Here is a 15,468-nt window from a genome sequence, read left to right on the forward strand (position 1 = left end):
TATTTTGGACAATTAGGAAGACCTCAAGCTTGTGGAATACGTACTTTGTTTTGGCGTTCGTAGTTAGTCTCAACTTGCTTCCAGGCCTCAACAGCCAGTTCCGTTCCCCTAATGCTGCAGAGCCCAGCCAATGCGACGGCTAGCGCATGCCATTGCACCCAGATAAGCCACCGCCATCGGTCAAACTCGCGATCTGTATATATCCGCTCATTTGCTGCCAGACAGTCGACAGCAATGCGAAGAACATACGGATCGTCGATGCGGGGCGGCACGCTCGACATGTGCCGCTGCACGGGTCGAACAGCGCGAAGGACCATAGATGCGGACATCGACTTTCCGATGTAGTAGATGAGGCGCTGGAAAGGTTTGGACATGTCACAATGTTGTAAGTAGCGCTCGTGCACGTCCCGACCCCATTCTCGCGCGTCGTCTAGCCGTCGCTGCCAAGTATCGCCCGTTGCGTTGTACTCTGGAACGGTCATCCGTAGCGTAGCCTTGACCGCGGTGTATACGAGCAATCTAGACATTGCAGGGTGTTTAGGTTAGCTAGGTATCAGGCAACCGTAACGGGTTTGAACACAACGGTCTGCTTACCCGAAGCCCATATCAGTGATACACCCTTCGTGGTTGGGAATGCTGGGGGAGTTCTCGTCGAACTCGGTGTCGTTTACATTGTTGGGAAACGGAGTGTCGAACGACTTGGCATCTACGATAACCTCGGTCGCGCGATCAAGCGCAGCAAAAGCGTCGACAAAGCGAATGCAATACCACAAGCGGCGTCTTAGCTCGGTCTCGAAAGGGGTGCGAGCAGGTGCCTTGGAGTGGAGACCAAAGGCGCGAGCTATGCGGACTAGAAGAGCCGTCAGAGACCACACACGACGGCTGAGGTCTGTCATTCGGATGGAAACCTACGTACGTTAGCCAATTGCTGCTCGTTATAGCTTAGCTTGTTTTTACCAGGTAGACTGCGAATGCCTGCAGGGTGGCAAGATCCGTGGTATTGCAGAGGTCAGCTTGCGCGAGCGCCACATCTACCGTCCGACGATACTTGTGTAACAGATCTAGTCGCGCTCCTCCCAATTGCGTTCGGCACTGCTCGTCAGTCATGGTGTTGACGGCAGCGAACCAAGCAACCGTCTTCAGCGCCTTATTGCATGGCGCGGTGGCTTCGTGGCCGAGATAAGGCGCGCCTCGCTCAAAGAAGGCACGAAGACTTGGGGTGTGGAAGACTTTGAACGCTGGGTCCACGTTCGCGATGAATGTCTCGTAAAGATATTGCTGCATTGGTGGGGGAGGTTCGTTCAGCGCTCCAGGCATAATATATGTTGTCCCAGGAGGGCAAATCAACAAATCGAATTCATTGCCAGTATGAAGCGGAGCTCCCGAGCCGGACTTGTCCTCATTCGAATGTGCGTCTGGTCCGTCTGCATCTTGGTCTTCTTCCAGCGCGTCTCGAATGGCTTGGACTTCCGTACTCAGTGAGTCCCAAAAAGAGCTACCAAGATACCTGCCCACTGATCGGGAAGGAGTATCAACCTCTGGAGCTTCGTGTGTTTCATTGCTTGCATCTTCGTCGTGCTCAGGCGTATGCTGCAAGCCAACCTCTCCACTGAGGCTTTCGACAAGGCTCTCAAGCTTAGTGATGCGGCTTCTAAGTTCTGAATCGACAGCGCGTTTGCCACCATGTCGGACCCTCGGCTTTCGGGTACTTGGTATGCATTGAAGGTTGGATCGCGTGCATTGTCCGCAAGGGAAGGTACGATCGCACTTGATCTTTTTCCTTTGGCAGCCCTGACAGGCAAGCTTGACGTGATGATGTTCGTCGCCATTGGAAGACAAAGCCGTCTGCGGTGTTGACATGCTCACAGACTCTACTATCACGGACCCTTTACGACTTATCTCACCAAGAACATGTAGTGCTTTGTTGTTGGGTTGGGAAAATCTTAGCTAGAACGGTGATGGGGCGACAGGAGGGGCATTAGCATTGCTCGTGCATCTGGTCGAAACGCTCTCGGGCTGATTGGCAGTCTTTACGGACACTCCCAGCATTCCACTGAAGGGACACCGACACTGTCATCTCCGACCAGATGAGTCAAACCGTGGTCGTCGGCCCAAACTGAGCAGCGAGGTCCGCTAGCGTCTGGCAGAGTGAGGCACCGGAGTGTCAGAAGACGCTGTCATAGCGTCGCACGAAATCCCCCCCCAATCAACCGCTTACCTCTCAGCATGATCTGCGGGAGTCTGCAATCGAGGAGAGTAAGTAAGCTGTCGTGCTAAAGCGGGCATGTACGGTGCGCCAACATGGAACCTATCATATCGGTGGGATTGGGCCGGTTGCTGCCATACTCAAAGTCATTGAGCGTGGAGCGGAGGCTCGTGCTTCGCTAGCAGAGCGTGGCACGACTTCAAGCGGACCCACGGGCCCAACAAGCCTGTGGTTGTTGTCCGATTGCTTTCTGAGGGAACCAGTCCATCATTTACTGTTTCTTTGCCCACAGTCTGTCAGATAAGAATGAGTGCTATCGAAGGGAGTACAATCAGAGAACCGTCAGCCGGCCAACTCAACCCACCGCTCACCGGGCTGGGAGTCAAAGCCAGCATTAGAAGTCTCAGAGACTCAGACCTAACCGCTGCTGTTCATAGGTTTGACGGCAAGAAACCAACGGCGCCATCCAGAGTATACAAAAGTCCCAACCCCACCAAAGCAACGTCCGCGTCCAATATACGCAAATTCACCCCAACGCCAGGCGTTCATTAATCCAACAGGGCTTCTGAACATCTTCTAATCCAAGGCGCCTCAAAATGCAGCGCTCTTCCTCTTCTCAAAAGGTCTAATCCCGTTTTCTTCTTCGCTTTCGCTCAAGCCTTCCCATGGCATATCCTCGTCGTCACTGAGATCGTCAGCTCCATCCAGGCCAAAGGGAGCCTTCCTGCCCACGCGGCCCGCCCACTCCACTGGATCAATGCCGATGCTCATCAGAGTCTCCTCGACCTCTTCTTCCTGCATCGGCTTCATCGCAACTCCATTGCGGGTTTGCGCATCCGCAGCCTGCTTCTGCCCCTCGAGCACGTCGTACAGGGCATACACCTGATCGCTTCGCTTTTCAATGGCGGCCGTCAGGTGCTCGATCCTGCACTTCGTGGCGGTACGCTGGCGCTTCGAAAGCGCAGGATCGTGCTGGTTGTAACGGCGCTGTTGAGTTTCCAGCAGCACCTTTAGGTGCTTCACCTCATCTTCCAGGTTCTTGAGGACAGTCGCTAGAGCCAGAGCAGGCGACTGCGAAGGACGGATGGTCGCTGTCGTGAGGTCTGGATCCTGCGCCATTTCGCGATCCGTGACTGGTAGCGGCGTTGGAATTTCGAGTTTGCTGTCTCCAGGGTGACAGACTGTGCAGGTGGAGGCATTGTGGTGAACGCAAGACTTGTCAGTGTTGCCAATCGCAGACGGCAGAGGCTGAGAGTTTTGCAATGTGATGTCCGGCAGGATAAAAGCCGACGTCATCTCCGCTGCACTGCCTGTACGGCGACGGCTCCGGCTCGTGTTACTGAGCATCGATGTATCGCCGGCTTCAACATCCTGCTGCTGGTGCGGCAGAAGCGACGCATCTGAGGTGTGCGGCGACTGGACGCGAACAGTCTTCGCGACCTTGGCTGCTTCATTCGCACCGCCTCCGGTTAGGCTGAAGCGACCAGTACCGTCATCTTGACCAGCATGGACCTCTTTGAGCGATGATTTGCGCACCATGCCGAAGCCGGCAGAACGGGTCGTCTCTTCTGATTGCTTCTGTGTCTGCGAAGGTGCCGAAACATTACGCTTCTCACGTCGTGCTGCGTGCCGCGCGGCCATTTCCATTTCCAGTTTTCTTCGGAGATCGGCTACCTCAACAGGATCTTGGTAGCTAAGCAAGGTAATGTCCCTAGTTCCTTCGTCAAGGCGAGCATCTACAGGAGTGGTCTTTGGCATAGTGTCACGCTCGTCGCAGGTCCTCTGCGTAGACAGTTCCTCCCCAGGCTTCTGGTTTGCATCTGGCGCGACACTCGTGGCATCAACGTTCTGCGTGGACTCTTTACGCTTTCTCCCACTCGACGCGTGACGTTGCTGCGACTTCGATCTGGACCTCGCACGGCTAGAGGCCTGAGCGCCTGCCTTTGCAGCCATCGCTTCAGATCTCTGCCTGTGCACCTCCCGGGAGATTTTAGATGCCAAGTCTTCCTCCTCTGCGGGTCTCATCTCTCTCCTGCTGTGTACTTCCTGCGCCTGTCGTTGAGCGCTTGGATTTCGCGACGGGACAGCGCTCTTGCCGAGCTGGCTTGTCAGCGCAGCATTCTCTTGTCTTAACCTCTCCACCACCTCGTGCAGATCATCGTTCTCGGCCTGCAGCTTTGCATGGCTCTCTCGAAACATTTCGTTTTCCGCCTTCAGCTCCTCATTATTGTAATACGCCACGCCAATCTGCGTGACCAGATCGTCCCTCTCCTTCGCTATTCTCTTCACAGAAATGTCGCCGATGCTGACCTTCCGCTCAGAGCGTTCTAGGCAGTCTTGCAAAGCCTTTATGGCCACTTGCAGCTCCATTCTCTCCATACGTCGCTTTTCGCGCGTGGCACTCTCCTCATCCGAACCTAATGCGCTATCTGGTCGGCGGCGCTCCACTTCCAGTTGATGACGCAGCTCAATGATCTTGCCTTCGTACTCCTCGGCGCGCTTCTGCGCCTCGGACTTCTCCATCTCCAGCGCTGCGATCTTATCCTGGAGCAGCTGGAGAGAGGAGAAGATAGCCTTCTCATCCTCCGGAATTGGCACGCTTTCGATTGCTGCATGTTGCAGTGACGGGTTGTATTGACCGGAAGTGAATCTCGAGCGAGGTTTGCTCGTACGGGAGAAGACTGGCGTGCCATCCTTGCGAGTCCCGGAGACGAGCTCAGAGATGTTGGGCAGGTCCGGGAGCATGAAGGAATTGGCGGTGTAAGTGGCGGACTGTACGGTCACGTTATTGGCGACCGAACGTACGGGCGTGCCGCTGACATTAGCCGAAGCCTGACGTGAGCGCGTGAAGCGCGTGTTGCGCGCATTAAAGGTGGCGGTGGGTTGTGTCAGATCTTCATCGCTCACGCTGTCAAACTTGGCAAGCGCGTCGGAGAGTGAGCGACGGTTTGTACTGCGGGTAACGGTGGCCTTGACGGTATCATTGCCGGTTACCGTTCCCATCGCGTTCTTAATGGAGGCACCTCGTCTCAGCTGCCCGTGGCTTTTCCGTGAGCTGTTGCGAGGACGGATCGGTGGTGTTCCCGTGATCTCATACTGGCTGTCTCCGCCGAAGTCCAGGATGAGGTTCGATGACATGTCGGCGTCATCATTCCAAGTACCTTGCTTTATACCGCGCCCAACCTCGATAGACGCTGCTGTGCTGCTGTCGCTGCCGTTTCCGGAGGGTGCATAATCTGGGCGCTTGCCGTAACTGAGCGGCGTCTGTTGCTTAGCTGTGCCGTCTCCCATGTTCAGGGTGGAGTGCATGATGTGGTCGTTGTTGTCGTCGAAGCTACCCGCAGTAGCGTACTCGTCAACATGCGGCGAGCTTGTGCGGCTTCGGGATAGTTGGTTGAAGAGGTGCGATTTAGCGGACGAGTGCGCCATCTTCCCGTGCACTCTTGGGCGTTGACTTAAGATTGCTATCTCATGCAATGGAGCTGTATGTGTTAACGATAAGGTGCTATAGTGAGCACTTCATGCAATCCAGGACTCAATGCAGCATTTCGCTCATGGAAGGTTCAATCGCAAGATGCTGTAGATTGGACGCACAGAAGTCGCGTTTGTTTACTGCAAGGTAAACAGACCACGGCTGGCGAAATGTTTCGATACGCGGAAACAGCTCCGCTTATGCTCCTTATCGATGAAACTCCCCTTCATTTCGTCTTCCTACGCAACAGAAGCTCGTCGAAAGAGGAATCAAGTCCAGTGTCTCGTAGACTGGCCTGAGTTCTGGCCGTCTATAGCATTGGTAGAGACGCAGAATAATCCCCTTCCCAGCCATAATCGGTTTCCTGCGTACTAGATTCGGCGAAGAAAGTGGTGGGACGCTGAAGTCAGATCACAAAATAATTCCTTTCTATAGCGCCTCTTTCCATGACATTACATTAGTCCTGCGTAAAGTAGCAGAGGCAACCCGATCCGGAATGTATGCAACAGCCCCAGTTCTGTCGACGCCTGCGGAGCATATATTTGAAGAAGAATCTCCGATCATTCCGCCACTACCGCTGGACGATGAGCAGCTATACGTACAGTATGAGATTCAGCGAACCGTCAACGAGATCCGGGATGGTCGGTGGACAAGAATTGCGTTGCAATTTCCGGACGAGATGTTAGTGCATGCGCCTAGAGTCTTCGATAGGCTTCAGCATGAGCTCCGACTCCGGCCACCATCTAATGCCGTGCATGTCATTGAAGGTGGCGTCGAAGCAATTCGACTCCATGATCAGGGTGATGGTGCTGGAAATGGCACTTGTGACGATGGCATCGGGGCGAAACTATGCATCCTCGCGGACACATCCTACGGAGCTTGCTGCGTGGATGAGGTTGCGGCAGAGCATGTTGACGCTGAGGTTGTCGTGCACTATGGCCGAGCCTGCTTGTCTCCAACTGCGCGTCTGCCTGTAATCTACGTCTTCACTACTAAGCCGTTGGACCAAGAAGCGGCGGTTACCAGCTTCATACGAACCTTTCCAAACCAAGACGAGAGGGTGTGCTTGTTGGCAGATATACCGTACCATCACCACTTGTCGCGCCTTGGAGAACGACTACGTGAAGAAGGCTACACGAAATATTGCGTAACAGACATACTCAGCGATCCATCTTCCCTCATTCCCAACCGGACGGTACCGACGGATGTGAGAGATGAGCCAGGGAAGCTGCGGGAGTATTCGGTCTTCCATATCTCAACTCCGCCTACTTCGCTTCTTCTCACCCTTTCGTCTCGCGTCAAGAGCATTCACATCTACCCCACCGATGCTTCCATCCCAACTAAAAGCGCACTTCAGCCCGCCTCAAGCACCGCACTGCTTCGGCGGCGCTACGCTCTTGTTACCCGTCTGAGCACCGTCCCCGTTTTCGGCATCTTGATCAATACGCTCTCGGTGTCGAATTATATGGCCGCACTTTCACACGTCCAAGACCTCATCACCCGCGCGGGCAAGAAATACTACGTTTTCGTCGTCGGCAAAGTTAATGCGGCTAAAGTGGCGAACTTCGCCGAGATTGGAGGCTGGGTGGTGATTGGATGCTGGGAGAGCAGCCTGGTTGAGAGCAAGGACTTCTACCGGCCCATTATTACGCCCTTCGAGCTGGAGGTAGCACTGACGGACGACAGGGAGAGGGTGTGGGGTGGGGAGTGGGTTGGAGATTTTGCGGCTTTGCTAAAGCGTGGGGACAACATGAGCGCTACTGGGCACGTCGCAGAAGAAATGCCAGGTACAGTTGATGGGTTCGGTGGTCAGCATGACGGCGAAGATAGCACGTGGGATGATCAGCCTTCAGATGAAGAGCCAGAGTTCGATCTTCGCACTGGCCGCTACGTCTCACAGTCCCGGCCGATGGGACGTCAGAAACAGGTTTCATCAGCAAGCCGATCAAACGGCACGACTGCACAGTCGCAAGCGTCAAGGAATGCCACACCCAGCTCAGCCCTAGTACAGCGTGCGAAAGGAGAGGTGGCGTTAGTTAACGGTGCAGTCTCACCAGCAGCCGAGTATCTGCGCACCAAGCGCACCTGGCAGGGTCTGGGTAGCGACTACGAGATTGCGTACGAACGGGACGCAGAAGGCAAGATACAGGGCGCGTTGATGGAAGAGGGGAGATCTGGCGTTGCAAAAGGGTATATGGTGGGTTCCGCAGTCGATCAGAGGACTTGAGCTGGGCGTGTGCCATTCCGTCGTACCGATAGCAAGAGCAAAGTACCAAGAGACTTTGCAAGCCACTCTTCGTGTAAGGCTGCATGGCACTATTATACCGGCCTCGGCTTACTCTACTGCCCCTTGGACCGTCATGCAAGTAATACGCGTGATCTCGTCTTTCTGTGTCTGCGTCTTCATCGGTCTCAGAGGTATACGCCATGCCAGACACGCGCTTAGCCATTGGGTCATTAACGCGTGCAGAACCCCGGGAATACTGATGCGCGACATAGCAATAATAGTGGCATTGTGGTTGCAGGAGCTCTGGCCGAGGGTTAGCCGCGAAAGTCGCTGCACCCCCCCGCTCTTGGCACGCTTCGTGTCTTGAATTGCTAGTACTTCCCATAGTAGTTGAGACAGCTGCAATGCATATATAGGGCTATATCATATATTAGAAGATGAAGCCAAAGTGACCTCGCCGTCGTTACTGCATTAGGACTAGGTTGTGTAGTATGCAATTCACTATGGAGTCGGTTTTCCCCTACGTGCGTAGCACTCCTACAGCCGCTCCTGCATAGTGTCGATTATCCGGTCAATCGACGATTGTTCGATCTCCTTCTCCCATATATGAATGATAGTAGCCTTCATCTCCTCTGTAGAGGTCACCTTGCATTCCTTCAGCCTCGATTTGATCATCCTCCACACGTTCTTAATTACATTGAGGTCAGGGGATCGAGCTGCATTGGCAAGGACGTCAAACTCATACGTACGCTTCAGGAAGTCCTTAAAGAGGGCTGGTAGGCTTGTAGAAGCTCCTATACCGTAGGAAGCGTCGTTATCTTTAAGCAGTATTAGCTTGTTGCGGCGTGTGTGGATCGAACGCAACGTAGGCTCGATATGGTTATTGAGTATCCAACATGTGTATTGTAGCCGGTTAAGGTTGCCGGCAGCCTTCTTCTTGTGGCCAGCCTTACAGCAGAGGTGTTTGTAGTGTTCAGGGTGTTTGCAACGGTGCTTGCAACCAGTGTGTTCTCCTATGAGTTTGCGTTCCTCTTCAAGGGTGTTTTCGACGATAGCCGGTTCCGCTTCTAACTGCAGTTTCTCACGCACCACTGCTTGTAACTCGGTATTCACGGACTCGTTGGAGTCGTAGAACACTAAGGAACTCTTCCAGCCATAGCCGACCATTGCCCAAGCGTGTAACTAGTTGTTCTGTCGCTTATACTTTAGTTGTGTACAGCTCTCTTTATATCGCTCACCAGGCAGTCGTATAACCTTTGCAGCTCTTCTTACAGCCTTGTTGAAGTGAGTCTCGTTAGAGAAGGCAACATAGTGCCAGAAATTACGTGGTTGCTTCTTCATAACCTTCGCGTAGGCGAACCGAATGTCGATATTCTCGGGGCTGATCCACTGCTTCTGAAAGGCAGTGTATTTGTGATAACTACGAGCTGCGAACGCTCGTTGGACTGTGTCAGCATTTATACGAGTGCCTCGATCGTCAATGGGGTGTTGTTTGGCCACTTCTTCCTATGTAGTCGTCCTATAGGGGAAATCTCGTTCGATGAATCGACGCATCCTTCTGAATGTTATATCGTCGATTATGCGAGGCCGGCCGGTGCGATTACGACTAGATCTCCTTGGTTGGTTCGTCTGATGCTTCCAGTTTAGCTGCGTACGCTTGCAGGGGCCGTGTTTCTTCTTAATGGCTGCATGGGAGGCTCCCATATCAAGCGCTTCTAGGACGCGATTCTTCGTAGGTGTGTCATATTCGCGTCTCGCCTTCATTTCGCGATTGTTCGGCGGTGGAGTGGCTGGCATGGTCGATATTCAGATTACATGTGCAGAATTGCACGCGCTTTCCAATGGTGTACTTCTTGACTTGTTTGGATGTGTGGTTGTTGAGTTATTCAACTGCAAAGTGTAAGCAGCTGAATGCAGCACCCGCTTTGTGTGGGGTGAAGGGTGTAACGAATTTCGCGGCTAACCCTCGGGCCCTCGTGCTGAGAGGCGCGCGTTGATAGGTCCCGTTATCGGGCGGGGCATCGACCTCATCACACGCCCGCGCATCCCGCATCCCACCTGACTGTACCTGACAGTTGTGTACATCAATCTTGGCCTCTCGCGCGTCGTAAGAACAACAGTATCAGCAGAGAACTCATCCTGCGTAAGACGGTCAAGTGAGTCAGCAGGTGAAAAGGGTTGCTCGGCGGCGACAACCGGACAAAGACTCCATCAATATTCTGGACCGGAAACGCCACCCTCGAGCGAACCAGAGTCCCTCGACAAGCTTAGAGTCGCGCATAGTCATCCACTCTACGTTGAAGCGGACAACCAGCGATCAGCACCATTCATTGCGCGCAACGCACGTGAAGATAGCGAAACCCCTATCTTAACAGGACTCCAACCACCTCGGAGCGTACCCTCGGCTTCGTCATAGCACCTTAAATACGCCTGTGGTCCGGTCGAGATCACTGGCGGGTGCGTTGTCGAAGCACCAGGGTTCATTCCTTGGTGTGCTTGTCCAGTTCAGCACATGAGCAGCCGTCTGTGGAAAGCCTACTATGAAGACGACGTCAATACCTTTCGGCAGCTGCTTCTGCAAAACTCGGTGTACAACACCAGACTGAGCGCCGGAAGAGGTAGTAATGCTGGGCCGGTGCTAGGCAGCCCGGAGCAGTATGGTACATCACCGGGCTTTGCGGTCAAAAGCCGCAAGAGCGGAGGACGAGCAGATGGAGCGACGTTGACGAAAGCGGATATCAACTGGCGCGACTCTTGCGGTCGGACCCTTCTGCATCTTGTCGCTTCTACGACCACAGAGAATGCATTGTACTTTGCGACGGCGTTGATAGAGCATGCGCACATCGATCTTTACGTGCAGGATCTCGAGAACGGATGGACTGCTCTTCATCGCGCATTTTATTTTGGCAACATCGCGATTGCTCGACTAATACTTGAGCGCGACGCAGGCGATGCGCTTGGCAGGACAACAGGCCATGTGCATCAAACGATCGGTCTGGTCAAAATTAAGGACAGGGAAGGTCATGGTCCTCTTGACCTTTATGCTGCTACCATCAAAGATCGCACGCTTAGGCCTGAGCAGACGAATCGTCCGCGATCCGGATCAAACGCCAGTGACGAAGAGCGACCGTCAATGGTTGGCGATGGCGATGACGTTTACCGTACCAGCCAAATCTTCGTCCATAGCGTTAACGGAGATCAAGTGTTCACCTTCGGCAGCAACCAAAATGTGTCTCTGGGATTTGGCGATCAGGACGACCGGCACTTTCCGGAGCGCATTACTCTACGACGTCCGGAGCACCTTGTTCGTCGTTTCCATAGCGAGCATGTCGCTGAGACTGCTAAGAAATGGTCTGCTCACGATCCTTCCTTCGTCACTAGCCCCGTAGCACCCGCCTCAGGCTGGCTTGATGACTTGCCATTTGTGGTGCGCAGCAAACCGATCATTATCCGTGAGGTGCAGATGGCCAAACTATCATCCGCGGTGCTCACTGATGATCCAGAGGCCAACCTTTACATGTGCGGACACGGTCAGAGCGGCCGACTCGGTACTGGAGACGAACAAACGCGCTTCAACTTCGTGTGCGTCGAAGGCGGCTCTCTTGCTGGAAAGCGTGTCGTGTCGGTCGCGCTCGGCCAAGGCCACACTCTTGCGCTGTCTGAGGAAGGCGAGACCTTTAGCTGGGGCAACAACGGTTTCGGTCAGCTCGGCTACACTCTTCCAAAAGCTGCTGCCGATGACAAAGATCCGTGCAGCACATTTCCCAGGCAGATATATGGCGTGCTCAAGCGTGAGACTGTCACCGGCATCGCAGCCTCACGCGTGCATTCGGTGGCTTACACTCCGTCCTCACTGTTCACGTTTGGCAAGAATGAAGGTCAGCTGGGAATTATGGACTCCGACGCTCGCTCGTTGGAGATGCAGACCACACCACGCAAGGTCGCTGCCTCTCTCTTTTCGTTTCCTATTGAGGCCGTCTGCGCGATTGACAAGGCTACGGTATGTCTACTCGAGAGCCATGAAGTCTTCGTCTTCGCAAACTACGGCTACGCCAGGGTACAGTTTCCGCTCGACACATTTAGCAATTACTTTCTGAAGCAAAGTTTCCTCCTCACTAACTACGACTCGGTACCGAATCGGATCGTCAAGCTTACGGGTGGAGGTGATACCATTTGCGCCATGTCCAGCCGAGGCGAGATCTATACGTTCTCCATCAGCCAGCGTCTCGACAATCAAATTACAGCGTCGACTACCAATCCTGCAAAGATTCGTAGTGCAATCACCCAGCCGCAGCGTATTTGGTCGCCAAGAAAGACTAGCATGGCCGCACGCGATGTAGGCGTTGATGCGGATGGCGCAATCATTGTTTCCACGGAAGAAGGCAGTGTCTGGAAGCGAATCAAACGAGCTCATCTGAAAGACGCGACTGCATCGGGGACAGGCGAATACAAGCCGAAAGACTACAAATTCTCGCGCATCCCAGGTTTGACCAGAGTCTTGGCAGTAAGAGCTTCCGCATATGGAGCGTATGCAGCGATTCGGCAAGACTGCGATGTGCTCAGGACGCAGATCGTGGTTGAGGACCAACATCTCCGGACGGAGCTCTTGCCACTTTTGTCGCTAAAGCTGCTCGTGGACGGTCAAAGACACGATAGCGATGACGACCGACCGCGCTTCTGGCAAGGTTCGAAGAAGATGGACGAGGTACAGGTACTGAAGCAGGCAATACTGGACAGCAAGGATATCGAGCAGGACTTATTGAACCTTGTGAAGCACGGAATGGGCGGCAATCCGAACAGTTATGACGCGATAATCTCTAGCTCAGCGTCTGACGTTACGATCCCGGTGAACAGATTTATGCTTACAGGCAGAAGCAAGGTGTTGCGGCGTGGGTTCCGGGACCTCTGCGAGACAAGCACCTTCACCGTTTCAGATCTTGCAGTGTCAGAGCTTGACAAGGACGGTCGAGCCGTGATCAAGTTCCAAGGCCTCGACAGCTTGACCCTCGTCAACTTCGTTGTGTACCTGTACACCGACAGTTTCATCGACTTTTGGCATTTGCCACGTGCTGGTCCGATGACCTTCCGCTACCGCCAAGTACGCAACGAGTTGATGAAGGTGGCATCAAAGCTAGACATGGCAAAGCTGGAGCAAGCCGTGCGCCAGATGGTCGGGCCAAAACCATGTCTGGATCTAGACCTCGAGGTAGCGTTCGCGGATCCAGCGTTCTTCTACGACGGCGATATCGCGATTCAGCTTGAGGATGATCAGGTCCGAGCTCACAGTGCGCTTCTGTGTGCTCGCTGTCCGTTCTTTGACGGTCTGTTCATGGGCCGCGCCGGAGGGCGTTGGCTTACAGGGCGCGCGGAGGACGCTCTGACGGTCGACCTCAGCCATATCAGCAGCAGGACGTTTCGACTTGTTTTGCGGCATATCTATGCAGATACAGGAACCGAACTGTTTGACGATATCGTCTCTATTGGTGTTGACGACTTTCTGGACACTGTGGTGGACGTCATGAGCGCAGCGAACGAACTGATGCTGGACCGCCTGTCGCAGATATGCCAATACGCGGTCGGCCGGTACGTCAATGTCCGCAACGTCAGTGAATTGTTGAATGCAATCTCGCCCAGCTCCGTGCGTGAATTCAAGGATGCTGCGCTCGAGTACATGTGTCTGAACATGGAAGCGATGTTGCAGGGACATCATTTCAATGCGCTGGATGAGGAGCTTCTTACAGAGCTAGATGTGGTTGTTCGGGAGAACCAGCTTGCATGCATGCCTTTTGCCAAAAGTGACAGACCCGAGCGCTTGCTCTACGAACGTCATCCGGAGCTTGCGGCCGCGATGGATAAAACTCGACAGCGCCGAATTGATGCCGCTGCTGTGCGAGCCCGGCATCAGGACCTTGACAATTTCGTTCCAGGATCGTTTGGTGAAGACATACTGTCATCACCGGTGCTGCAGGCGCGGTCCCGCAGGCGATCGTCCACCGTGCAGCACAGAGCAGATGCCGAGCGCCCCTCGCTGAAAGGCAAAACATCCACGAAAGACATGATGTTTGCCATGGATGAAGAGGGACAGTCCGATATTGCTACGCCGGAGCCATCTCCGGCTATTCGACCAATGACAAGCCCTCGCGGCCTGGAACCTATTGCATCAAGTCCACCAGAAGAAGTATGGTATGACTCCCGTGGAAAAGCCTTACCTTCGCCGCAGCTGAAGCCACAAACCTCTATCCCTGGCGCCATCACGCCAAGGACGCCGAAGTCGCCTACCGTTGGTGGCAAGACACCTCCGAGCAACAGCGCTGTGCCGTGGAGCTTGACGCCTCTGCCAGGTCCGAGAACAGATCTAAGGAATATTATGGCGCAAACGGCATCAACCAGGACATCTTACCTCTCGCAGAGTCTGGCGGCTGCAATGCCACCTTTACCGGAGACACCAAGTTCTTTTTCACTCGGACCGTCGCGTGTATCACAGAAGGACCGTAAACGCATGCAGCAGAACCAGCACCCACCCAGCGTCGCGCAGGTTGAGAACAAGCCGTCCGAAGCAACACCGCCAGCTGCATTGAGACCGGCTGGCAGCCCTTGGCAGACGCCGCCAACCCAACGTTCACCTGCGCTACGACCTGCTCTCCACGAGAAAAGTCCGAATGAACCGCTCAAGCCAGTGAACGCCCGTGGCTTGAGCACGCCGCAATTGACGATGCGACAAACTGTTGCCAATACCAAGCCAGGCCAATCGCCGGTACTTAAGACGCCTGTCCTCGGGCCTACGGGCTCGAGCGCCCTCCAGCAGCGAAGCGTGTCTGACTCGAAGGCGGTGCCAACTATCGAGACTGCGCGGCCAGCATCCAGTCATCGTCCGCTACCACGGCAACCTTCCAATAGCAAGCCGATACCGCAGTCCATACGACATCAGGCGCCAGTAGAGCAAATACTTGGCTTATCAATGTCCGAGATCGTGGCTCAGGAGCAGGCTGCTAAGGATGAGGTCAAAGCTGCAGTGGCGAAAAGGGACTTGTCGGAGATTCAAGCGGAACAGGAGTTTCAGGAGTGGTGGAATAAGGAAAGTGCCAGGGTACAAGAAGCTGAGCGGAAGAGCGCCGCTGCCGCTGCGAAGACGTCGAAGAGGAGGCATGGGCGTGGTGGCGCTAAAGGTGGCAAAGGGAAGACTGGGGTTGCCGGTGAGCGACTGGCAAGTACGAGCGATGTGGCATGATGACGAATAGATGAGCTTCAAGGTGTTTCGAAGGCTCACGCCTGCTACGTAAGCAGAGCTCTGTACATATAGATATATATGTTGTTTGCTCGGTACGATATTGAGCGGTCAACAAGACCTACTCATACGGTCCAGGGTAGGTCAAGTTCCCAAACGAAGGCGCCTGCAATAAGATTAGCAGTATTTATTTTATGCGAGAGAAAAAGGATGCCGCCGCCCATCATAGAGTGTACTGTCTTGTTCTCGATGTGCCAGTGTGTTTGGCTGACCAGGACAAGGTCGCCGTAATCCCTGGCATAGTTTGGTTCATGGTCACTTGCGTTCCAGAACGTCGC

The 15,468-nt window shown here is 54.2% G+C and overlaps 5 protein-coding genes across 5 annotated transcripts; 2 read left to right on the forward strand and 3 right to left on the reverse strand.

Annotated features, from left to right (window-relative positions):
* Positions 1-23: 23 nt before the first annotated feature.
* On the reverse strand, positions 24-1,860 carry BAUCODRAFT_119315 (uncharacterized protein; the record flags this gene model as incomplete). Its single annotated transcript, XM_007675115.1, has 3 exons — positions 24-519; positions 595-908; positions 958-1,860. The coding sequence occupies 3 exons, from the start codon at positions 1,858-1,860 to the stop codon at positions 24-26; spliced, it is 1,713 nt and encodes a 570-aa protein (XP_007673305.1).
* Positions 1,861-2,451: 591 nt separating this feature from the next.
* BAUCODRAFT_30123 (uncharacterized protein) lies at positions 2,452-5,863 on the reverse strand. Its single transcript, XM_007674756.1, has one exon. It carries the CDS (start codon positions 5,633-5,635, stop codon positions 2,798-2,800), a length of 2,838 nt encoding a protein of 945 aa, XP_007672946.1. The 5' UTR covers positions 5,636-5,863; the 3' UTR covers positions 2,452-2,797.
* Positions 5,864-5,933: 70 nt separating this feature from the next.
* On the forward strand, positions 5,934-8,205 carry BAUCODRAFT_30125 (uncharacterized protein). The gene has a single exon (XM_007674757.1). It carries the CDS (start codon positions 6,175-6,177, stop codon positions 7,903-7,905), a length of 1,731 nt encoding a protein of 576 aa, XP_007672947.1. The 5' UTR covers positions 5,934-6,174; the 3' UTR covers positions 7,906-8,205.
* A 79-nt stretch (positions 8,206-8,284) lies between these two features.
* Positions 8,285-9,241, reverse strand: BAUCODRAFT_348266 (uncharacterized protein). Its single transcript, XM_007675116.1, has one exon. The coding sequence runs from the start codon at positions 9,070-9,072 to the stop codon at positions 8,443-8,445; it is 630 nt and encodes a 209-aa protein (XP_007673306.1). The 5' UTR covers positions 9,073-9,241; the 3' UTR covers positions 8,285-8,442.
* Positions 9,242-9,961: 720 nt separating this feature from the next.
* Positions 9,962-15,353, forward strand: BAUCODRAFT_30128 (uncharacterized protein). Its single transcript, XM_007674758.1, has one exon. It carries the CDS (start codon positions 10,418-10,420, stop codon positions 15,131-15,133), a length of 4,716 nt encoding a protein of 1,571 aa, XP_007672948.1. The 5' UTR covers positions 9,962-10,417; the 3' UTR covers positions 15,134-15,353.
* The last annotated feature ends 115 nt before the right edge of the window (positions 15,354-15,468 follow it).

This window comes from Baudoinia panamericana, assembly GCF_000338955.1.
Source record: "Baudoinia panamericana UAMH 10762 unplaced genomic scaffold BAUCOscaffold_2, whole genome shotgun sequence".
In the NCBI taxonomy this organism is placed as follows: domain Eukaryota; kingdom Fungi; phylum Ascomycota; class Dothideomycetes; order Mycosphaerellales; family Teratosphaeriaceae; genus Baudoinia; species Baudoinia panamericana.